Source organism: Condylura cristata, unplaced genomic scaffold (genome assembly GCF_000260355.1).
Source record: "Condylura cristata isolate star-nosed mole 26May11 unplaced genomic scaffold, ConCri1.0 scaffold00001, whole genome shotgun sequence".
Lineage (NCBI taxonomy): Eukaryota > Metazoa > Chordata > Mammalia > Eulipotyphla > Talpidae > Condylura > Condylura cristata.
Window position 1 is genome coordinate 43,504,548 of NW_004567102.1, and position 26,396 is coordinate 43,530,943.

At 33.0% G+C, this 26,396-nt stretch overlaps 2 protein-coding genes across 3 annotated transcripts in view; one reads left to right on the forward strand and one right to left on the reverse strand.

Annotated features, from left to right (window-relative positions):
• The window catches only part of KLHL32 (kelch-like family member 32), a 167,453-nt gene extending 154,281 nt beyond the window's left edge, over window positions 1–13,172 (forward strand). For both annotated transcript variants that reach the window (XM_004673714.2, XM_012722200.1), the window contains 2 exons: window positions 1,536–1,630; window positions 9,245–13,172. In XM_004673714.2, coding sequence (XP_004673771.2) covers window positions 1,536–1,630; window positions 9,245–9,406 — 257 coding nt within the window. In that variant the 3' untranslated portion in view covers window positions 9,407–13,172. The remainder of the gene's footprint in view (window positions 1–1,535; window positions 1,631–9,244) is intronic.
• A 3,271-nt stretch (window positions 13,173–16,443) lies between these two features.
• Window positions 16,444–26,396, reverse strand: part of MMS22L (MMS22-like, DNA repair protein) — a 92,262-nt gene continuing 82,309 nt past the window's right edge. The window contains exons 20-25 of the mRNA XM_004674069.2: window positions 25,489–25,658; window positions 23,000–23,211; window positions 19,990–20,153; window positions 18,696–18,792; window positions 17,203–17,370; window positions 16,444–16,522 (exon numbers count right to left, since the gene is read on the reverse strand). Of these exons, the coding sequence (XP_004674126.1) occupies window positions 16,444–16,522; window positions 17,203–17,370; window positions 18,696–18,792; window positions 19,990–20,153; window positions 23,000–23,211; window positions 25,489–25,658 (890 nt within the window). The remainder of the gene's footprint in view (window positions 16,523–17,202; window positions 17,371–18,695; window positions 18,793–19,989; window positions 20,154–22,999; window positions 23,212–25,488; window positions 25,659–26,396) is intronic.

Sequence of the window (26,396 nt, forward strand, 5' to 3'; positions counted from 1 at the left end):
ACCAGAGGGGAGGTTAACTGTGGCAGTGTTAATTTTGATTTTGGTTTTGCTCTTTTCTTCCCAGACTTCTTTGGCCATTTCCGACCCTTTTCTATGGTGCTAAGCCTTGCTTTGGGCCAATCCCTTTTGGGTAGACTTTTACCCACGAGGAGATGGCTAACTTTGGGTGTTTGATTTAAAAGCTATATTGTCTTTTCTGTATTGCACACTAATTGTATTAAAGTTCCTTTCCATTAAATATCTTACATGTTTTGTTTTGATGCAGCAGATGGCAGAACCTATTTAGAGAGTGTGTGTGTGTGTGTGGGGAGGGTTCAAGGATGCCCCTCACCCTGCCCTATAGCAGTACCACACATTGCTCTAAGGCTGCGCTAGGCACCAACCAACCTTATCCCAAAGGGGAAAAGGAAGGAATGCAGTGAACAATTCACACCTGACATTTCCCATGTTGAAAACTTTTCCTCCCTTTTCAGCTTGTACTAGTAACAACCACAAGTGTCAAGTTCCCTTCCAGGCTGTTCTACAAACAGAATAACCACAAACTCAGAATGGTGGGCTGGACCAATGCCTGAAGACTTTTTAATATGCTGGCCAGCCACTCGATTACTTCCAGCTGCTGCTGGGGGAGGAACTACTGTGAATATTGCCATTGTGAGAGGCCCAGATACTTTGTGTTGAACTCTTGTTTCTGTAAATAGTTTTTGTGATTCACCTGCAAGTGATTAGCTCTAAGTTTCTGTAGTGGTACCTTAAACCTTCAGTCTTGGGATCTGTGATTTTGTCTGCAGTTGGACCTAGCTTATTTATTACTCCAGTCAATCCTGTGTCAGCCCATCAATAAAAAGAGACTCTCCTCACTCTCTGATGGCCTCCGGGGAAGAACAGAGGTAGCGAGTTGTTCTGTCTTCTTTTTTAAATGGGGGAGTTACCTTTTATCATTTTGGCGTGTCAGTATCTAGGGATTACGCAGTTTGGTCCCAGCTCAGATACTTTAATATAGTCTTAAAACTGTTGTGTATGTAAAGAAAGAGAGGGTAGTAACTTGATCAATCTTTTCTGTCATTTGTCTTCATTTGAGCCACACAAGGGGCATAGTTCTGTTTTATTGGCTTCTTGGGTGTTGCAGCTGTTTCTTTAAACACGTGAACACTTGAATTAAAGTATTTGTAGGTACAAGAGATATTTTGCCTTTCTAAAATATACATTATTTCTATCATTATAATTAATGGCACATAACAGTATAGAATGCTCGGTTCTTTGTGGTTTATTGTTGTTGTACTTAGTGTTGTATTTACTAACATAGCAGGCTAATAAGTATTTTGACCTGGTTCTAACTTGACACAAATTCATTCTTTAAGAAAGTGGTCAATTCTTCCCTTTGAGTACTGGGAATCAGTGATTAGTTGCTGTAAAAATCCTGTGGAACATACAAGTATGCCAGTGGGGAAATTGTATCCTTCAGTGGCAAAAGGGTTAATTAAGACATGTAAGGAAGTAGATTTATTTTTTCTTTTATTCAATTCTCTTTACTTTAGGCCAAAATGAATCTGGAGTTGCTGTCCATAATGAAAGGATATATTTAGTTGGTGGATATTCGATTTGGACAAATGAGCCTCTGGCTTGTATCCAGGTGAGTGGTTGAGAAATTCCTTTTGAAGTTTGTTCAGTGGTTTGATGAGGTTCCTTTTCCCGGTGCTTTTACTGAAGGAGGAGATACTTACATGTAGGAAGAGGCTTTGTTTATGCAGCTTATTCAGCCATGAACCTGCATTCTAAAAATTTTGCCTAATGATTTTAATTCTGTTGAAAATAAAGATAGAAATGAACTTTAAGATATATAAGGACCAGGCGAGAAAATAATAAGAATAATGAACAGCCATATGCCAGAGACATTTTGTGGGGGTGGAGTGGGGAATGGGATCAAAAACAGTGAGGGGAGGGAAATGCACTGGACTATGGTGATGGCACATGGGTGACTCGGTGATGGGAAACCCACTGGGATTACAATTGAGATGAAAAAAAAAAAGTACAAAATGATGTAAACATAAACTATAATATTATTTTAAAAAAAGAAAAGAAAAAATATATATATATACTGGAAGTGGGGAAAAGGGCCTAACTTTCCTTTTTTATAAGCCAAAAGTATTTAGAATTTTTGGCAATAGTTCATCTGCATTCCTTAAAACTTTTCAAATGCCTCCTTTCCATTTAATGGCTTTATTTTCTTTCTTGCAAGTTGTGCATTTCATAACCAGCACCTCCTAAGATGTTCTCTCTTCCTAGTAGAAGTTGTGAGCATAGTGGCTTACTATTGTTCTGGCAGGGACAGCCTCTGTCCCAGGGTATAATCCTGACATATCAGCATGTGAAGAGTCTTGGCTGGGCAAATTGCCAGCTGGGCATTTTAGAACAGCAATTGCTTTTGTTGATAGGCATTTTCAAGGCATTATTTTACAATTTTGATGTAGTTGTTTTTCTATTTTTTTTTCTGATAACACTGACACATATTAGCCATGACCTTTCTCTTCATCTCCAAAAACATATGTTCTCATATTATGTAGCTTCATACACATTCAGATTATATAACCTCATTTTTGTGGAAAAACTTAACAACTGTTTCAGTATTCTTAATGGTTTTAGGACTATTCAAACTTTTAATTTCTTCTTCAATCACATCTCACTAGGGTTATATATTTTTTCAAGAAACTTCTCATGTTGCCAAATGTCTGTATGTCAGCATATAATTTTGTTTTCCTTGTAATACCCTTAATATTCATATTTTTTTTACTCTTTTCTTTTTTTATGACTTGTCTTAATAGAGGTTTGTCTGGGGACATTAACATATTTCTACTATTGACAAAAATCAAATAGATCTAAATCAGTAAGTGTAGCATTGTTATGAACAACATAATTAACAAGCTGCTCCTAATGGGAATAAGCTTTGGATAGAATAATTAGGATATATTCTCTTCCTTTTTTTTTTTTTGATACAATTGGCATTTTATATTATAGCAGCTTTAGGCGTTTCATCACGGTTTGTATATGTATAGTTTGCTAAATGAAAAACTTAATATTCATCTCATCACAGTTATATAAATTTTTGTGGTAACAAATGTTAAGATATCCTCTTACCTCCTTTCTAACATAAAATGTGCTATTTTTAACCATAGTCACCATGCTGTGCATTGTATTTCCAGAACTTATGACTGGAAGCTGGTTCCTTTTGAGCGTACCACACATGCACATACACACATGCAATTATAAATGATGTGTGTGTACACCTCACATTTCTTTTTCCATTTACCTGTCAATGGACACTTGTTTCCATTATTTGGCTCTTATAAATACAATAAGCATGGGTGCAGACACCACTTCGAGATAAATCTGTAAGTGGAATAGATGGATCAGATGTTAACTTTAATTTTTTGAGGAACCTTCATCTTAATTTTTTTATAGTGGCTGCACCAATTAACATTCTCACCAAGATTCTTCAGATCCTTGCCAACACTTATTACCTCTTGTCTTTTTTATGGCATTGCAGCAGGTTTGTGATACCTCATTGTGGCTTTGATTTACATTTCCCCAATGATTAATAATGTTGAGCATCTTTTCCTGAAAATGTCGGCCATTTGTGTTTTCTTTGGGAAAAAAAAGTCTAATCAGATCCTTAGACTTATTTTTATTTATAAAGCTGCATGATTTTTTAATATACTTTGGATATTAAACCCTGTCAGAAATGTGATTTGATAATATTTTCTCCCACTTAGTAGGTTGCATTTTCATTTTGTTGGTTTCCTTTGTTGTGGAGAAGCTTTATACTTTTATGTAGTTCCTCTTTATTTTTGCTGTTGTTGCTTTGTTTTTATTGTAAGATAAAAAAAAAAAAGTTATTGCCAAGACCATAGTCGAGAGTTCTAGCCCTTGATTTCTTCTTGGGTTTTAGTTTGTCTTAGGTTCCAATATTTAATCCTTTTAAATTCTGTATACTGAAAGAGCAAGGTCCAGTTTCATTCTTATGCATGTGCCTGCCCACTTTTCCAACACCATTTATTAAAGAGACTGTCCTTCCCCCATTATTGTTTTTAGTTCTTTTGTCATAAGTGAATCAACATAATGCATGGTATTTTTTTATGCATTCTCTATTCTGCTCCACTCATCTATGTGTTTTTTTTTAAATGTCAATACCATAATATTTTGTTTACTGTAGTTTTGCACTACAGTTTGAAATCAAGGAGTGTGATATCTCTAGTTTTGTTCTTTCTCCAATTTTTGGAGCTGTTAACTATTGGGGACTTTTGTGGTTACATACAAATGTTACAATTTTTTTTTCCTGTAAAAACTTTCATTGTAATATTATTAGGGCTTGCATTACTTCTGGTCATATGGCATTTTAACAATATCAATTCTTTCAACACATGAACACAGAATACCTTTACACTTATTTGTATCTTCAATTTATTTTACCACTGTCTTCTATTTTGAGTTTGAGAAGAGTTGTTATTAACTCTAAACAATTGGTCTGGGACTCTTCTTTGTTGGGAGGGTTTTGATTATTGATTCCATCTTCTTATTAGCAACCAGATTGTTCAGATTTTCTATTTCTTCATAATTCAATGTTGTTAGATTGCTGTTTCTTTCTAGTTTATTCATTTTTTTTAGCTTGCCCAATTTGTTGATGAATAATTGCTTATAGTAATTTCTTATGATCCTTTGTATGGTGTCAGTTATAGTATCTCTCCATTTTTAATCTGACTCTATTTCTTGATAGGTAAAGGTTTCTTTCCTTAGTTCCATTCTGATCTTGATCATTTCCTTTCTTCTCCTAACTTTGGGCTTAGTTTGATCTTTCTTTTCCAGTTATTTGAGATGTAAAGTTGGGTGGTTTTTTTTACTTCATTTTTAGTAATAGCATTTATCACTATACTCTTCCTACTTAGAAATTTTGCTGCATCCCATACATTTTGTTATGTTATTTTATATTTTTTCTCAAGATATTAAAAAATGTCTTCTTTAATCCATTAATTATTTAGTAATAAGTTGCTTAATCCTCACAGTTTACAGAAATTTCCAGCTTTCTTATTTTAACTGATCTAGTTTTTACCATTGTGATTAGAATTTATTAAGACGTATTTTATGGCCTAACATATGATTTATCCTGATGTTCCTGGATAGTTTTCTTAAGTAAGCATAGAACATATAGTAAAAACAATAATGCACTAAGTCCAATGTTAAGAAAATTTTAATAAATTTTAGGTTAAGTATTATGTCAACTATAATCTCTAACTACCACACAATTAAGCTAGAACTTAACAAAAGACAAAAACCTGTATATTTTGAGATAATAAAGCTTTGCTAAATAACTATGAATTAATGAAGTTGCAGTGGAAATAGAAAAAAAAATACCTAGAACTGTTTGGAAATGAAAATAATACATGTAAATCTTGAGTGGTATAGCACTATACATTAGAAGATGACCAAAAATATAAACTTGGTGTAGGAGAAATTATAAATGAAAGGAAAGTAATGACCTACAAAGTGATCATACAGTATAATGATCAAAGCCACAAATTAGATATATGAAAAAGGTTTTTTCAGTTGATTGAAGGTTGTCTTGTAATGGAGTGTGGTCATGACTTTTACAACAGAAGCACATTTCATTCAAGGAGTGCTTCTAGTCTTTCATTTCAGCACATTTTGTCAATCTTTACTGTTTTTGTTTCTTTTTACTTTTCAAAATTGGTAAAACATTGAACTGGTCAGTAGGCAGTGTTTTGTAATAATAGTGCCCTGATTTTTTGAGTGGTTTTGGTGCCCTTTATCTGACTGGCACAATGGAAGCAAGTTTGGGTTTATTATGAAGTAAAGATGCAAAATTCAAATATACTTAAGGGTATATTTCTACTAATTTTAATATTAAATTAGCTCAAGGAATAGAAATCAAGCTAGAATGATCACTAATCACATACACTAATTAACTCTTCATGATTTCTGGATGTTCCAAATAAGCAAATCTGTTCTCAAAAGATGAAGGGGTATGTATGTATTTTAAATTGCTCAGGCTATTCTACAGCAGCATTAGGATTAAGGTGATTCTAAAAGAGGTGATTCATAAATGTATTAATCAATGCCTTTATCAGTGGGATAAATTTTAACCTTTAAGATGCAACAATAAAATATTTTAATATATTTTTTACTTTAAAAAATCAGCACTATGGATAGCTGTGTTCATTTCCATTTTGATGTGCAAAATTAATCATTTTGCAAATTCTATATTCCCTTGCTGGCAGACTAGTCTTACAAAGCAGATAAATTTGATTTAAAGGGCTTGAACTGCTTATAGATACAAACAAGTGCACATATAAGCATATGGACACTTGACATATGGATTGTCACGTAGAAATGTTTGGAATGAAAGTCTTCATGGATAATAGCCTCATCATATATATCAGTCATTTTAGCTATTGACAACTGTCTACAGATTATATTAGCATTATTCTGTACGATCTCATTATTTTCCAATTTTTGGGTGGCTGTGGACTATTTTTGTTCACTGAATAATTCACATTAAGTGTATTGATGGTTGTAGAGGCAACATACATGTTGAAACTTGTGCTTTATTACTTCTTTACTATTTGTGGCAAGACTATCCAACAGACAAGCAGGTAATAGGAGAATAGAATAGTGCTCCTGAGAAAAATCTTGGCTAGATAGCTAGATAGTAGACATTGTGACAAACAAATCAGCAGATTAAAAAGTATAGGACTGAGTGACAGAAAAAAAGTGTACATGCTAAAAATATCAGTTTAAATTTTTCATTATAAGTCACAAATCTATATAATCCCTGGATTCTAAGGGCATGACTAAGATTAATGAAAGTCACACTTAAAAAGTTCTATTGCTCTGTTAACATATAAAAGAGCTAAAGTCATTATTTTGTCCTTGACATACCAGCCATATAACCTGTCAGATTTCACTGCCCTTTCTGGGCTCTAATCAAAACTTATTTAACTGTCACTTTTTAGGATTCACTCGTATAAGCAAGTATTATGTTGGTGTTGAAAAAGCATTTTATTTCCTTGTACTACATGACCACTTGGGCAACCCAAATGAGAAAAGCTGAGATACTTTTTAAATTAAAATTTGTTGAGAGATTGAGATTTGTACTTATTAAGAAAGACTCATGGGAAATATTATTAAAATTCCCGAAGAAAGCAGAGGTGCTCATTTATGGGTGTGTAAACAAATATCTGGCAAAGTTGACGTTAATCTGGTGCGCCATGTATGACGAGCAGCACGTAAGGGAGCAGCTGCATAAGTGTGCAAGTGATTAGTCTGTTTCCAGATCACCTCTACCGCTCTTCATTTGTGATTACTTCCTTTTGGCTGGAGGATGTGCTTGCCAAGCTGGCACCTCATCTCCCAAATGCCTTTTTTTTTTTTGCCAGTTTACAGGGAAATGTTTGGAGAAAAATAACTAATCCTTCCTTTTCTCTTCTCACAGATTAAATAAAATACATCTCCTTCACATATGTAGTCTCCCTTGCCCTGGGAGCCAGATGAAAGCTCTCTAAATGACCTCAACTGACAGTTTCTTTTCCAGAAATGTATTCTGTTAGGGAGAAAAATATCACGAGTAGCTTGGAATCCTTGGTCATTCAGCGGTTGAACCCTTGAGCTCAAATATTGTCTCCAGCACTTACTAGTTATATAACCTTGAGCGAGTCACTGCTTTCTGTGTATCTGTTTTCTTCTCTATAAACATAACACAATACTTGGCCTTATACAGCAGAGGTAAATATGGAGAGTGCTCTACTTTCTATAGTTAATGAAAATTGTAAAATCCCTTTAAGATTTTTCATTTTCTCAAAGATTGAGGGAAAGGCACTCATCAAATGAGGATTCATCAGTACTTTTTAAGTGACGGGGGGATACTTGTCCTACCCAATCAAAATATAAACGTGGACTACAGAAAGATAGGTCTATCAACAGAAGGAAAAAGTTTGTTTAGCCAATAGCTTGTATTTAGCAAAACAAATTAGTAGTGCCAGGGGATATAATTTATAATGGGGTGGAAAGCTAATTGTCTATTTGGAGTTCAATATTTCTTTTATTTTAGGTCTTTTCCTTTTTGATCCTCAAATTTCAAGGACCCCCATCATCTAATATTTTATTCTCTTTAAAGACTTTAGGTTTACCCATCTAGGTGACAGATGAAGGTATTTGTATTCTTCAAGATCATTAGAGTACCAGGAAGTCTATGGTTAGAATATTGGAGCACTGTCACCTACAGTGATAGTCACCTACAGTGAGCAGGCAGAGGCTGACACTATTCTGGCTGACTCTACTCTATGGATCACAAATAGCACACGAGAGCAGCTGCATAAGTGTGCAAGTGATTGGTCTTTTTATAGATCATTATTATTTTCTTTTGACTGGAGAAAAAAATGTATTCTAAAACATGGACAATCTAGGAGAGTAAGGGTTTTAAATGATGTTGGGGTTCTCAAATAAAGAGAGACGGAGATGACTGAAGCTGGAAAGAGCTTGATGGGTTTGATAAAATAGTATGAACTGTTTTCCTAAGAGAATTTTCCTAGTAGTACGATTAAGGCAGATTAGGTGAGGTAATAATAGGAATAAATTAAGAGATTCTTCTCCATATAAGGAAAAAAAGGGACTCTGTAACCTGAAGGGGAAGTGCTGGGGGCTATTTTTCTGGTGTCAACTGATTTTTGAACATATTAATAAGCTGTGTTGTAAAATTCTATGTGCTAGAGGTAATGAAATTTTCAGAACAAAACTGCAGTGTCAATGTTTTCATCTTCATTTTACAGATAAGGATTGGTAAACCAGCATATGGGAACTAGTCAACTAGTTTGGGCAAGTTAACTAGTCTAAGACATTTTTATTAAATGAAAATAATGGTACTTTATCACTGTTACGAAGATTAAGTGATTACATATACCTATCTATAGCTATATCTAAATATATGTATATTTACAGATATATCTAACTATATGTATATTTACAGATATATCTAACTATATGTATACACACAAACATACCAAATTGTACTTACCAGGTACTTAATACACAGTTTTGACGGTACATTAAGAAAAATAATAACAATGTCTGTAGTATGGTCATGGGGCATAACAATTTCATGGCAGATTACTTTTATGTATGCATAGCTTTACTTTGAGGAGTCATTTAGACATTACAGTCTTCACTTCTTCTTTCATAGGTATTGGATGTAAGCAGAGAGGGCAAAGAGGAAGTATTCTATGGGCCTACACTCCCTTTTGCTTCTAATGGAATAGCAGCCTGCTTCCTTCCAGCTCCCTATTTCACGTGTCCTAACCTTCAAACTCTGCAAGTGCCTCATCACAGGATTGGCACCATCTGAGAAGCCAATGCTCTGTTAACTGTCACTAACAGAAAGGAAAAGAAAGGCTTGTCTTTTGGATACTGGGAAAAAAAAAAAAACTCAGTGCTCACTGCTTCCTTGTTGTATGTCTTATCTTCAGAAAACCATTAGCAAAAAAAGGACAGTTTTCTAAATCCCTGTTACCTTCTCAGTGTGTGTCAAAAGACAGTGTAATATGTATGACTTCTACTGTGGTATAGCTTTGTGCCAACTTAATGGTCCAATATGTTCCATGGGTCTTTATAGTATTGTTTGTATACTTTTTTTTAAATAAGCACTGTGTAGGACAACATGATATTGTTAGCAAGGCAATTATTTCACAAGTACTGCCATACAGCTTAAAAAACAAACAACAAATATCAGTACTTAACCCCTTTACTACTTAACCATGGGTTTGTAAGTTTTCTTTAAAAAAATTAACATTATTCAGTACCACTCAGTAGAGACTCAGCATTATGACATCATAAATTTTTAAATGCCATATTTTATTCAATGTAATGAATAGTAGAAGCACAGTGGAATAGCAGTTGGAATACCCAAAATTTTCACCTTGATTACTCTGTGTCCTTGGGCCAGAAACTTAACTTTACAGTGTTTTAATTTTCCTACTTTTTAAGGGGGATAATTATTGATTTCCATATTAACTCAAAAGAATGTTGTAAGGATTAGGTAAGTGTTCTGCATGAAGTATATTACCTAAGAAAAAGATGGTGCTTAAATTATTTTACTGTCTTTAGAACTTTGTAACTGAACAGAAAGATTATTTTTGAAGTTTAAAAGTTACAGATAGAACTTGGTAAATATGCTACGGAATAAATGATTCTAAAAATTATGGGAAGAGATAAATGTTCATTAGGAAAGAGGAAGTTTATTTAAGTCAAATATTTCTAAACTTGTACAAATCCTTGAATCAAATAATAGCTCAAACATCATTTGAACTCATTCAGTGAAAAATGACATTTTAAAGCTCAAAAAATTAGTTGTACTAATTATGGCACCATAAAGTGCTTTGACATAAATTTGAACCTAGAATCGGCAGTTCTAATAAAAGTTTTTCCACTTTGTTAAAGGTTATGTCAATCTTGAGCACATGTGGGATTCTTTTCCACCACCAATACATATTTTATCACTGCCACTGTTAATAATGCATAAGAATTCTTTTCTAGGCTATATTTTTGGATTTGCTTTGTCGATATAACAAAATAAAGAATAAAACAACAATTACATTTGAACAAAAATTCAACAAGTGCAACATGATTTTTTTTTCCTCTTTCCTAATCTTGTTAGGAGTTAAGTAATCCTTTTATTAAAAGGAAGACTTTACACTGACTTTTCTTGGCATAGTTTAATCACTCAGTAATCCTTGCCTAACAGGAAACTGTCATTTTATTCATGTAACTACTGTTAGTAATTCAGAAATGAATAAAGAATTTTTATCCTAAACAGAGTTCAGTAACTTTATACAGTTATAAAATACCTAAAACATTAGTAAAAAATATAAATGCATATATGTAAACTCTGGTTATTCAGATTAATGGCAGGAAGGGAGATTAGAGGTAAGGGGGAAAAAGGTAGATTTTTAAATGGGTAGAACCTCAGTTTAGACAAAAATAGTGATATTTGTAGTTATGAAAAATAAAAATGGATACTGATAACTTATATTTAGGATAGTCTCTTTAAAAGATGTAAATCATTTAAGCCAAAATTAAAAATGTCTTTCCAAGTTAAAAAAAAAAAAAAGAACTCTTAACGTTTCAGATAAGTATCAAGGACCAAAAAGCAACAACTGTTTCAGGTTTGCTAATTTTCTATGTGACATGAACTTCTCCATGAACTCTCACAAAGACATTAAAATCTATATGTAATCACATATCCTATATCCAACTAAGAAAGGAAAAATGTCTACAAACAAATTTGCCTGCCTGGTAATGGATGGACAGCCTAAGTTTACTCGATTATTTCCATACAGATTTCTAAACACACACGTAACAAACAGTATAATCAAATCACTTCTTGGTGAACTTTTGATGTGTTATTCACTAATATTAAAAAGTTGCATCGAGTATTTTAAAATCCTTTACAGTTTTGGAAACATGCAGTTATAGTCAAAGAAAAGTATCCCAAGGCATAACATCCATCTCCTCCAAAATACTGAGATCACTTATTAGATCATTTACCTCAAATGGCTCATAGTAAAATCTAACAGGACTATAGAAAACTAAACCAAATTCGGATAGATCAATTTCCCCTGAAAAAATTCAAATATATATATTCCTATTTAAGCAAACTATCCTATAGTAACTCATCTTTTTTATTCAAAATTAAAGATTACATTTGTATTTAAATTATTATATTACTCTGAACTTCCACAGGAAGACCATGATCTCTCTAACCATTTAACCATTAAGATTTCCTTTAAAAAATAAAAAGCAATACCACATAGATATTAGCAGGGTATTCTTACAGTGGGAGATGAAGCTGGCTAAGGCATGAGTCTCTAAAATAATGTGTGATAAATGCAAAAACAATTCCTTCAATCTTAAGCCACAAAATGACAAGTTATGATTTGGGGTATTTTTCATACTTTTCTGTTCATATTTTCTTCATAGTTTACAGGCATATTTTATACCCTTCAGCCACTGCAATAGCTGAAAAACTAACTTCCATACTTTCACATTAAAAGAGTTTAAAGGCAACAAGGATAGAGATTATTCTTCTAGTTTTTTAAATTGTTTTTTTAAAAAGCCAATGTCATAAAAAGGAACTAGAATAATCACAAGTGTTTAAGCTAAATAAATTTATTAGATATATCTTTATTACAAGGACAAATAACTTATGTGTATAAAAGTATCCAGAATTTTTCTGAAAGTACAACTCATTAATGCAATAAATTGGCTAACCATCAGCACACTAACAACTTTAATAAGTAGAAAATAATTCTAATTCAACCACTTGGTCTTAATTTTTGTAACCTTATCAGTACAGTTTATCATTGAATTCAAATACGAATCTTGTATCTTATTTATTATTATGTAGAATAATAGGCTTCTTTACTAGCTTTCAAAACCAACTGTTTTAATTAAACAAAGTTATCTATGTTGGTAAATGATACACTTGACAGGGTAATATTCTTAAAACCTAGAAGGGGTAGGTATAGGAACAGCTTTAGCAAAATTAAGATTATTGTAAAAGTTTAGCTATTGAAAAGTGGTGATTTATTACAGATAATCAAATTTTTAGTGAAGTTTCTATGCCTCTAACATTTACCTGTGCAATATGACTACTGTGTTAATGTGTAAAATTTAGGGTAGTTAGGTTTTAAGAAGGATTTTCCCAACTATAGATGCTGGTTCAATTTTTATGTATCATATAATCTTATCAAAGGAGAAGCAAAAAGCAAAACTGTCCTAGATTCTTTTAAACTATTTGACAATGGGTTCAAGTAATTCTTCAAGAACAAAGTAGCTATATTTTGTGAAGTATTGAAGATAATAATTATGGATAATGAAAATAAACAGAGTAACAACCCACAAGTAATTTTTTACATAACTTCCAGTTATAAAAATTCAAATATGCTTAAGAAAATATTTTCGCAATATGTAATGATATAAAAGTTTAAACTCTGAAATTTCTAATGCAAGTGAACTAAATACTAAAGATTTTGGTACAGAGGCAATACTCCATGTTATTTCTCATCCATGGGATGAGAATTAAATGTTAATTGAAATTTTAATCATAACCAAATCTGAATGTCTAATAAAGTCCTTTCATCACCTTGTTGTCCTTCAATCATCTTTTTTACACGCCATCTGGTATTTTACAGAAATTACTTGACTGGAATACTCATGTATCCCACTGTATATTTTAATTGTCTTCCTATTTAAGTGTAAGTTTAGGTTTCTATAGAAAGGCTAGTATTTCTAAGAAAGGCTAGCAAACTGAACTGAGGTTCAGAGTGTACAATGAATATGACTGTCACAGAAAGCAGATGATAGTCAACTCTCCTGCCTGAAAGAAGTTTGCAAAGAAAAAGTCGTCAGGTGGCTGAATGTTTCTTGATAGAAGAATTTGAAAGCCAGTTTAACAGTAAGAAGGGATTAGAGGTTCAACAATGGGAATACAGCATTTAAAGACAAGCTGTTTAGCAGACAGGTATGAAGAAAAATTTTATAAAAGGAACCATAAGTGAGATTATAATGCCCAATTAAGCAAAAGTTTAGATGTCGGCCCTCCCTGGTGGCGCAGCGGGTTAAAGCACAGCACTGAGAAGCTAAAGCCACTTCCGCATGAGTTCGATTCCCGCCTGCCCTGGAGGTCACCACAAGGCGCGGCAGACCTCTCCTGACCCGCCCACTGCTCCCCTCAGCGGTGTACTTAGTAGATTTGCCTGTTCTGCTCCCCACTCTGTCTCTGGTGAAGCCTCTCGCCGACTCTGAGCCTCTGGCCTGTACCCCAGTTCTGTATGAATAAATAAATAAATCTTTAAAAAAAAAAAAAAGTTTAGATGTCAGGGATGGCAAAGAAAATAAGTATCAAGAGCCTGTACATAGATCGCCTGAAAGAGGGGAACAAGCAAGAACCCAAGGTACCTCTTAAGTTTCAAAGCTAAGAAACTTGGGAAACCATTATATACACTGGATAGAAAACAAGATAGGAGCCAGTTTGGAGTAGAAGGTCACAGGGGAGGCTTAACAAGTCACCTTTACATTTCAAGAAGATGCAACTAGGGAGATTTAACAAACAACGCTAGAAATAGATTTGAGAGACAAAATTATTTTATCAATTGATTACTAGAAGAATAAGACAGAGCAAAGGGCCAACTCTAACCACTGGGAACAAGAAAGAAGAATATGCTCAAAATGGGATGCATGTAAGAAGGATCAACATTGGTGAGGAAGGTATGAGAAGATCAAGGAAAATGAAAATATCAGAGAGACCAAAGATCCAGAAATAAGAACAGATACTCAGATATCACCAAATGAGAATGGCTGTATTACTGAGGTAGAGTAAGAAGTCTGAGTGATACAAGGTATTTAGGGAAAATGGATATTAAGGAAGGGGGGATAAGGTTTTTGACAGGAATGAGACAAAGGAGTAATATGTGAAGGGGCAATGCAGGCTTTGAAAATAAGCAACTGATTCAGGTTTTTTTTTTTTCCAATTAAAAATGTTTTGAAATTCTGACACATTTAAACATATTTATTTACAAGTATTTTTCAGACTTATGCTGTTACTGATTTTTTCCACCAACAACTATTTATTCTTATCTATAGCTACATATCCTAATATATGATTCCAGAGCAGCATTTACTATCCCTTAAAAGTTTAATACTCTAAAAACCAAGATTCTCAAAAGTTATCTTTATTGACCACCTCTGGAGGTGTTGAAACACACACACACACACACACACACACACACACACACACACACACACGGAACCTCTTTAAAACACATTTCCTTAAACAGACACCTCAATGGCTGAAATCTGCAAAGTGATACATCATTAGTTTAGTAAGTTGTCAAGTGAAGAGAAAATCACTACTATATATATATATATAAAAAAAAAAACAGACTCCTTTAGACCTCACAGGTTACAATTAGAAGAGGAATCTTATGGTTTGCTGATTGACTGCATGTCATTTTTAAAGCTACTACTTGAGCCAGAAAGGAGTAGAAATGTTTTCTTGATGGAAAATGAGAACCATAATAAAGATGAGAATTGCAAAGAGGGAGGAAAATTATTTCAAAGTTAAAAAACAGGGCATGTAAGAAAACATTGGGAAAAAAAGGTAGGATTATTTATCTAGGACATATCATTAGAAAAACAGTAACAAAACTGAGGTGTCCTTGATTCTTTATCTTCATTATGTATGAGCACAGTGATAAGCCTCCAAAGAGAATAGAGGTCACCAAGAATTTTCACATTATATTTCATTGATTCTTATAAGGACATTGTGAAAAACAAAAAATTATTTTTTCCCCCCACTTAGAAACAGAGAAAGATTAAGTAACTTGTTCAAGTTTACAAAACAGAGGTGGGTTTGACCCCAGGCCCAGGTGGAGGCTTCCCAACATTAGGACTGAAGCTTTTTTGTTTAAACTAAACATGCATCACAAAAAAATAATGAAAAAGAACCTGAATAGAAAAACCTGGATAAGATAAAGATGAGTTAAAGAACTGAGAAACAAAAGCAGTTAAAAGAAATTAAACTGGTTGGTAAGAGGCCATGTTTTAAGAAATTTTAACTAAGGGTAAGAAGATGGATCAGATGACTCTCAGACTTGTTCATTTGTAACTTTAAGATTTTTCAGAATATTATTTATCCTGTTTTATTAAAGGCTCTTATTTTCCCTCTTCCAGAGAATTCTTTTAATGACAACTCCAAAAGAAAGAATGAATAGAGGAAAAACATCTGGCAATTATTGAAGAAAAGCATAATGCTTTTTACGTTTTCTTGAAGAAAATATATAAGCTATCTGTAGAGTCATTCAACTATATCCAGTTTTATTCCTCACAAAGGTAAGTATGCTTTATAAGAAATTTATCAACTTACCTCAAATTTACTTTTAAAAAGGATAGCTAATATACAGCCCCTTCTCCTGATCCTAACCTCCAAAAAAAAAAGAATAGTGTATAGTGTAGTCAGGCAATTTGTAGAAGGGTTATAGTAAAATGTTAACTTGTGAAAATTCAAAACACAACAAACACAAGGCAGGGAATCACATTAAAGTAAAAAAGTCATGGTTTGACCAGTACAAACATACTTAGTCATACACAGATAATACTTCCAATTAGAACATTTCTTTAATTTGTTTAAATATTTTAACATACAACGAGGTTTGTCAAGTTCCAAAAATCCTACACATACTTAATAAACCTTTATTTCTTTATTTATATACTTTATGCTTATCATAGTTCGAAGAAAAAATCTTAGAAAATATTTTTAATAGAACATTATACAATTAAATGAAATCACTAGTTACAATTAATTGAGATAATGAATCACAATATATATTAGATGTCGTTTTTCAGTCTCTGTATCTCAGCTTGTCCTACTTGTCCTAGGTGGGATAAAAGTTTGCTATAGGCTTCCCTGTGTAAGAAAAAAGAAAAGAATGCAGGTATATTTGTTACCTTCTCCATTACTTTTCATTCATTCAAACAATCATAAATTAACCTTATTTGTCTGTCTATACTCACACAATACTTTGATTCTTTCACAAGCTTTTATAATTAAGAATTCTGGTGTGACTGCTGATCCCTTTAAAACAAACTAGACTACAGGCTTAGTCCCACAATGTTTCATTACAAATAGTCTTGCCCATTATCAACTGGATATATAGGCCTTATTATCTATTTTTGGCAAAAACAAAAAACAAAAAAAACAAAAAACCAAAAAATCCTCCAAAGTGAAAGCTTACCATCTAGTTGGACTGGTCATTGTATTTACTAGCAAAGCTTGATATAGCTGAGTTAGTCTGGCATTCCTCAAAGGACTGATTTGCCACCATGTATTTTATAGAAAAACACAATGCCTAAGTTTCTAAAGTACACTTCACAATAAGGAACCTGAATGTGTTTTTGGTAATAGCTGCATTGCTAAAATACACAGCTCCCTAAGGTAGTCATTTTGAAAAGAATAATATGTGAATATTTGAATGTGTCAGTCACAGTAATGAAACATTTTTCAACTCAAAAGGATATACTTCATATTTTGGGGTCTAAAGAAATGAGCCATTATCCAAAAAGACATAACCAAATGATAAAACTTACCTTTGTGTTATATTTTTGCCAACACCCCATTTCTGCTCTGAGTCCTTAAGCGATTGAGTGAGGGTAGAAATCAAGTGGATAACAACCTGCTGGTCCAGTGCTGCCACTGTTTCTAAAAGGCTGTAAATCTGATAATCGTATGTCATACCATAATCCTGGATAAAATGCCTGAAAGTAAAACAAGTTACTGAGGACACTTCTGGGACACTTCTTTGGTTGGTATCTATATAGCAACCAGCTGTAACTTGAATACAAGAAAGCATTTCATGTGAGATTACCCTAAGAATCTAGATGCCAAAGGAAAATCCTAATGCTTTCAAATCCTAATACTTTCAAATATGAGCCAGATTAGGGTGGTGGTTCCTCCCAACAAAGGGAAGAATGGGAATTCCAGCAGGGAAAATCTAGCTGTATTCTGCATATGGAAATTTGGGTGATAAGACTGTAGAAAAGACTAAGGAAAAAACAAGTCCAGTTTTCTAGTTATTTTTTAGTTCTTTATATCTCAGATAAATCAAATGTTTTTATGAGGAAGTCAAGTTATTTATAATCTTTATATTTCTTACAGATTTTTGGCCACAGAGAACCATTATAAATTAGAATTACATATTCTAATCCTAAAATTTCCATCTCCCTCTTCTCCACCAAATAAAAGTCACCTTGCTTAATAAATTGTCCATAATAAACATGCAATCTTTATTCATATAGAATCTTTTCTTTCCTCTTAGGGTTTTAAAGTTTTCACAAATCTACTTATTTCAAGGTATCACAATTTGAATAAACTGGGAACACTTGGCAAGAGCCAATTACGTGATGAGGGAAAAAAAAAAACTTTAGAAACAAAGATCCTACATAGGGTGAAAGAAATAACTCAAATTATTTACCTGGCAATGCTTTGGGAAGAGATACATATAACATAGGTGAACTGGAAAAAAGTGTGAGAAATACTTAAAAATGCTGCCTAATAGAATGAGCAGGGCTCTTAAAAGGCAGGGGAAAAAAACAAAAGGAACAAAACAGACAATGTTCCTCAAATTGCAATGTTATTTTTGTGAATGGATAACAGATATACCACTATTAAGTTTGTGCTTCACAAATTAGTCCTAATGGTGCTTTCTGGGACAATGGTATCTAAAGGCAGTAAGGGAACCAGTGACATGCACTTCTAAGCTGGATCCTGAGTGACATGTTTAGAGGCTCTGAAGGCCCGTGCACCTGTCAACGTGACTCATACTTCCCATTTCTTAAATACATGCGAGCATCTTACTAAATCTTCAGGTAATTTTAAATCAGCTCACTTACCTTTCTCCCAGCAGTTTTATTTTTAATAAAATAACACAATGTAATAAAACTACTGCCAAAAACACAATAATTGAAATACTATAAACAAGTAGTAACACATTATGTTTTGGATAATTAGTTATTTAAAAAACATGCTGGCTGTCAAATGGCTGGCAATCGTCCCCTTGCCAGTTGGCATATTTTCCAGTTACCTAAACACAGAAGTCAGCTGGGCGGCAGGTTCTCCTTCTGACCCCGCTTGGCAGGCTTTTACCATGTATTGCAGGTTCTCTGTGGCCAGCCTTTTAACTAGGAGGAAAAATTAGAGCATTACACACACTGTGTCTGAATTGACCATCTGGATCCTCATTTTAATGAACACTCTTGATTTGGAAAAATATGTTGTTTTCTTAAAGTATGTACATGCTTTTTTATTATTTTTCAAAATGAAATGGTTTTTTGTTTTGTTCTGTTCTAAAGTATAGCTCCCATTTTAAGGCCATACAAAAGCTGAAAAGTCTGTTTTTTATAACCTGTTAACTTTAAATGTACATGTGAAGACATGTCTTTCTCTTAGTAAGTCTATACTCAAAAACACTGTATCAACATTTAAACCTGCAAACAATTACATACTATCCAATGAGTTTTTAATATATTAGCTGATATAGATTGTTTTTCATTCATAAAACAATCATTCATTTCATTCCCATACACTAACAAATATATAGCAAAGCAACAATTTACCTTCTTTAAAATTTGCCAGATATATATATATATAAAATATACACAATATATACATATATACATTTATTACAGAATATATATAACCCACAATTCAAAATAGTGAATTTTTAAAATGTTTAATCATATCCTTTAAAAATAAAAAAAAAATTTAAAAAAAAGGTACCAAAAAAGAATGTAGAGAATTCAGTATGTTGCATATGTCACCAAATTTTTTTTTGTTTTGACACACTGAATTAAGTAGCTGGGAGAAAAGTACTTTCTTCTTATTGATGAATGATCTTTTATATCCTACAGCTTTCCAAACTTCACTGACTTGGTTAAGTAGTCAGTTGTTCATCTTACCAGAACTTCCTTTGTAAGTGATGAATGATTTTTCTCTTGTTGCTCTTAAGGATTTTCCTTGTTTATGGCTTTCAGCATTTTTACTATAATGTCTCTCACCACTTGATATTTAACTAATATTCTTTTAAGAGGTTAACAGATCTTAGTAGCTTATAAACTATTTGCCTTAGGGAAGAGTATAAAACTAAAGTAGGTTGAAACACATTACTTTTAAATGTTTTATCTTGTCCAAACTTGGCTATTTGCTACAGTGTATTTATCCATGACAAGTGTGCGCGCATGTGTGTGCGCATGATGTGTTATACATTAATGTAAAATAATCATATATGTTTATAATTATCAGTTTGACTCACAGGAATAAGTACTTTCTTAATCTGTGAATAAAAATTATAATGAATGCAAACTCATATGCAAACTAACCTTGGGGTTCACTGACCAACACCAAACATTTTAAGACACCAGGGAGAAGAAGTTCAACATCAGCAATGTTTATGTTAGTTTCTTTGAACAGTTGCAGGATAAAGGCCAAAATGGATGCTAAACGAGGTGGGAGCAAGGTCCCTTTATACTCAAAATAGGATTTCCTGGTTGAAAAAAAGCACAATTTAAAGTTTCTTCTATTTACAGTTTCAGCATGCAGAATAACATGTCATATAACTTGAAGATGCTGGCAAATTTTACATACTGTCAAATTAATAAAGCACACTTTTTAAAAAGTGTATGTTTTACCACACTATTATCTTCAACTATAACATTTTAGAAACAATGATTGCACATCCTTCTGGTGTGCTATAAAAGACAGAGAGAACACAGACACAAACTAAATTTAAAGCAACCTGTTTTTAAAAGGAACTTATTAAAAATCTCAATGTAAATCTATTTGTTAATTAATGCTTTTCCTTTCTAATATAAGCCTGAAGTCCTTTATCAGTTCCTCAGTGATGCAACATTTTCTTTATTGCCAATTTGCATATAGAAATCTGTCCTCACATTTATTTATTCTGGGATTTGGAAGGAGTGTTATTTTCCCAAATCAATAAGAAAACTGTCCTAGGAATTAGCTTCCTATTCTAGCTTTATCTCTTTCCTTCCCTTAGAAAGTGAAGAGTTGAAGGTAATCTAGCATTTACTATCTTCCTTCAAAGTGGACAAATTTTAGCATTACAACTCAAGAGAAAAAATGAAGATAATTTAGCTGAGTCAGTTTGTATCTTTACCTCTCAGAATAGAATTGGCTTATTACAAGTGTTCAGTATACACTGTTAAGTGAATAAATAGAAGTAGAAATTGGTCAGTATCTAAAATAATATGGAAAAATTGCTAAGTACTGCTAAATCTAAGCTAGACATCCACATATATTTGCAATATAATAATAATTTGCTGAACAAGGAACAGAAATCACTAAAGATTTATTAAAATTTTAAGGGCAGGGACTATGTCTTCAACATCATTTCTGCTCCATATTAGAGACTCCAAATGAACATGACATATTTGAGGCATTCATTCTTTGAGGGTAAAACTTTGCCTATTTTACTCACTGCCAGATTCCTAAGGTCAGAATAAACATCTATAGAGTATCGAAGGTGTGCTAAGTCTAAGATTAAGAATGTTAAATAAAATATCTTAGAAAGCAAAGGGCTCATCATCCAGTGGGAAAACTGGGCAAGGAAAACTAAAGAAAATCATAATACAGTATGGCAGGTGCTTCAAAAGGTTCATAATTCTCAGAGATTTGGAGGAAGGAGCCTTAACTGAAAGGGGTACTGAATGTCTAGAGAGCCATATAATGGAAGAAGTCACAGGAGGAAATCTCTTTCTTAAGTATTTTAAGAAAAAGAAACAGAATTGTTACATTTTTGGCTTCAACTAGAAATGTGAAAAATGCTTTCACTGTACACTAAGTACATAGGAAAGTCAACTAAAGCAGTCAGTCAGAATCCCAAACTTGGTGTCCAGTTGTATGATCTTAAGGATTTAATTTTTCTTTTTTAACGTTTTTTAAAATTGTTCTTTAGCCCTTATCATTTGGCTTGTACTAAAGTTCACATATGCAATGACTCAAACACTGTGGTGGTATTTTTACAAGTACTTTTACAATCTTGATGGGAATTGAATACAAGCAAAAAAAAAAATATGATTCAGCTAATTGGATAGAGCACATGTCTTCAGAAGAAAGGAAGCATCATAGCATCATGGTATGCGGAGCTAGACAGTGTACATCTTATAAAGTGTATGCAGAACTTAGCCCAAAGAAATGGTATTTTAATGGAGAAAAGGTATGTTGACAGAGCTTTGATGTAGGGAAATTTAAAGCATTTTTAGAGGGACAGTAAGTAAACCATTTTATTAATTTTGTACATGACATTATATGTAACACATTTGGAAAAGTTAAGTGATAGATTATGGAAAGCTAAGGAGTAGGGAATGCATTTTCATGGACAAAAAAAAAAAAGGGAGCAAATGAAGGTTTCAGGATAAGAAAATAATGATAATGGAAAAGTATTTTAAGAAAGGAATTGGGACTATTGTTTAGATAGGCCTGAAAAAAAAAGACTAGACAGAAAAGTGGTTAGGAGAGTGGCAGTATTATAGGTAGAATGTGACATGGGAAGATAGATTTGAAAAGGGGATAGAGTTCTTTGTCAAAGGAGGGTAAGAGCAAAGGAAACACAGAATATAGTATTTTGAACCCAAGTGATAGTACACTAAGACACAAACAAAAAGTCAGAAAATAGATTGTAGACATGGAATTCTATAACGAGAACTGGGATAATGTCAGGTCATTAAAACTATCAAGTCATTAAAAACAGAAAAAATACTAGATAAGAATCATTTAGATCATATATTATCTTAGTTTAAATACTAATTCTATAAGACGCTAAATATGCAACAAATAAAGGTATTTCTAATTATTCAAGCTTCTAATGTGCAGTACAATGTATGGAATTTAGTAGGAAACCTAATCATATGCTTAATAATGAAACTGGGTTGTTAAGACAGAGTAAATGAGCAAAATAGGACTTCATGCTGCACCCTTTTTCATATTTTCAACACTTAATACTGTATTTTATAAAACAATCATTTTTATATAATATATAATTTTATATAATTTTATATAATATATAATTTTATATTTTATATAATATATAATACAATTATTGCTTAATCTATTAAAAACTAGGCATCAAACTTTTATCCCTTAGATATATATAAAGAAAATAATACCTATAGAGAGAAAATAGAAGCCATTTAAAGAGCTTTGTCTTGGGCTACCAGGAGCAAAAGCCATTTTAATAATTCTTCAGATAGTGCTTCTACAGAAAAAAAAAATTGCTAAACTTATGTGTTGCCAATACTTTTGAGATGCTTTGCTACCTTTTAGTAGATTAAAACATTGTAAATACCACTGATTTTTAATATTCAGATATACCTTAAGACTTGTACAATGCATTTCCTTAGGGATGACATCAATGGAACAGTGGCTGAGTTTCTCAATGCCAACAAAACAGGATGTTGTCCAAAACCTAAAGCATGTGGTGAAGCTGGAAGAAATCGGCCAATATACTGCTCAATAACATTCCCTAGCAATTGAGTCAAATAGGCATTTGGATTTTGAGACTGACAACTCACGATACACATACCCTATAAGAGGAAAAAGAAAAGACATACTAAAAGGTAAAGTCAAAAAAAAACAACAAAACAACTAACATTTAGACACTTAGCAATTTAGTCCCCAGCATTAATATTCACGTTAGAACTTACAACTTAAGAAAATCAACAAGAACAATATCTATTACTACTATATGATATTTGTATGAAGTTTGAAAGTTGCTAAGCTTGGGTAACATCTATGCTGTGGTGTCTAACCAAACATGCATGTCTTTGGAGCATGGATAAAGAATGCAGGGGAAAGGATACAAGGAAACAAAGGAAGATTTCTTCTTCTGAACCTCAGAAACGTGACTATAACACAGGTTAATAGGTGTGTATCTATGTATAATTATAAAGTTGTAAGTTACATTTTTAGGTCAGTATTTTATGTTAGACTGGTCATTTTTCTTAATGGGGCTATAAAATTTATTCTAAAAATCTTTCATGTCAAGAAATACTGTAAGTTAAAAGAAAATTAAAAAAAGAGGAAAAAAGTTAAAAAATACTTTCATACAGTTTACAGTATTTGATATTTACAAAGGAAACAATAACCTGAGAAAAATATTTTTTCCTGCGAATTACTAAACACTGAATATTCCTAAACAGAGGTTATCACCAATATAGCAACAAATTTTGTTACAAAAGTTCATTAGCAATTTGGTACTTTGTGAATCACAATGTTTTTCCAGAAAAATAATTAGAAATATTTGTTATATTTCTATTTTAGCTATTTGCCCAATAAGAAATTTTGAGTTTATTTGAAAGGAAAAATTGCACAAAGCTAGTAATTAAATACTAGTATAGATGCACAATACTAGTAATTAAACAATTGTAAAAAAAAAAAAAAGTCCCCCCCCCCTTTCATCAAAGATCTGTTTAAGGAAAAGCTTATTAAATCAGAAGATGAAGTGATAGATAACTTTGGAAAATTCTGAAAAGGAGAGCTGAGGGGAGTATACTAAAGAAATGAAGGCTATAGCTCTATGTGACTTATGCCAAATGAGTAATGACCCATGCTTTTATAGTTGATCACAATTTTGGTTTAAGAAGACCACATGAGACAAACACTCCTGATTTTCCTGTTGCCCACGACTGTCCTCTACCTATCTGACCCTCTGGGATTAGCGGCCTGTGTTTTTACCTTTCTGCTAGTGGACATTCTTATACTTTGTTTTAAATGCTATTATGAGCATTACATTAAGAGTCAGCCTGAATTTTCTTAGAAATCTTAAAACTCTAACAAAACTGATTTGTGAGAGGCTGCTAGTTACCTAATCAAAATCCATTCATCCCTCTTTCTCAGCTTCCCTTGCAACATGCAAAATTGAGAAACATTTACCTTCAGTATCAGACACCAGTGAGTAACACAGCATTCTCTAGTCTTACCCTTTCTTGTGAATGACAGAGTACTGTTTCTAAGAGCCTGTCAGCCATCATTACCCCAATATTCCATAGCATTTCAAACTAAAACTGTTCAAGAATCAATTCTTATCTTTAACCTTGCATCTCCACAAAGTTCCATTTCAGTTAGCAGCATTTCTATCTACATAAGAGCCTCTGGAATCTAGAAAATACTTGCACATCAAGTCTTTCTGACCAGAGCGTTCTGTTTTTGAAATCTGCTAGGTGGATTCTGTATCCATGACATAGTTCAAAAAGTTTAGATAATGAGCTACTCACTGTCCTTCAAGTCTTCAATCTAATCTCTACATCAACTATCTTGAAAATTGCCATCAGAATCATCTTTCTAAAATATAAGCATCAAAATCCATCAATATTTTCCATGTGACAAAAAAAACAATCCCAAACTTCTAAGCATGGCAGATAAAGCCCTCCATTTGTGGTTCCTCTGCTATGAGTCTCTAGTTATAACAGAACTACTTGCTTTTCTCAGTGTGTCATGTTTTCTTAAAGCTCATGCTGTTTCCTCTGCTGGGAATTATCCTTCAACTCCTACACACTCTGTTCTCTTACCTGATATCCCCTACAGTGTGTTCACTTTGATCTCCTTATACCAGACAGCAGAGGCTTATATGGGAAATACTGAGCACCCCACTGTAAGTGCCCATGCCAGTGTATCTCCTCCCTCAACTTTGAACGTCTTAAAGGACTCTATCTTTCCCTCAAAACAGCAATGGAATTGAAAACTCAGTCAATGGAAGTGTCACATGTAAACATATCCCTTTCATAATATCTGTCTTATGTGAGCTATGTATTAAGGCAAAGTTTGAAATATTTTTTTCTTTTAAGTAGTCATTCTTACTCTACCTGGAGATACAAAGGAAGACTCTTCTGAACTGCAGTCAACATAGGTGCAGGCAGCTCCTTCTCTTGCTGTAACACTGTATGTGGCAGCAATAAACAATCTATAATCCGGAATAGTAATTTTTGGGCTTTAGAGGTAGCAAAGATCTGTGCCCATGATTTAACAAGCGTTCCTAACAAAGAAGAGCAGTAATAGTAATTATGATTATCTTTTAAAAGATGAGAAAATCTGTCATTTCACTAAAAGTATTATATTTAAAGGTAAGGGGTCAAGTTGAAGTGTGCAACAGGAAAAAAATTATCAATATATGAAATCAAAAGACCTATGTTGAATCATACACTTCACTAAAGAGAGAAATTTCTTTCAGCATTCTGGGTATTTGCCAAGAAATTGACAACATATATACACTCACATACACACAATGCGATCTATTTATATAATACAGAATGAATGTTAATTCCATCTCCCTTTTCATTTTGGATGGTAGGAAACTGAAGAGGCAAGTTTATCATGCAAATTTAAAAATACTCTACGATTATACAATAGGCCTGTCTATGCCTACTAACTTTCCCTGTGCCACATCATGTTATACCATTCATTTTCTTGACACCCTCATTTTTTTAAATTTTCTACCTTACATGTAAGTTTACAGGCTGTTTCAACTGCCGTAAGAAGAGATATAACTGCATTATTAAAGTAGGGAAAAAAGGATTTGCTGCAATACCTTGGAGCAGTTAGGCTTGAACTTCAATTTTTATCTTTCCAATGTTTAATGTCAACAGTGTTAATTTTGATACTGAAGGAAGAGAAATAAATTTCTCTGTTATATGAGCTATGTTATAGTTTCTTTAATGCTAGGAGTCTGTCAATTGTTGCATTTGATGATAGTAAAGCTTAACAAATGAGTACC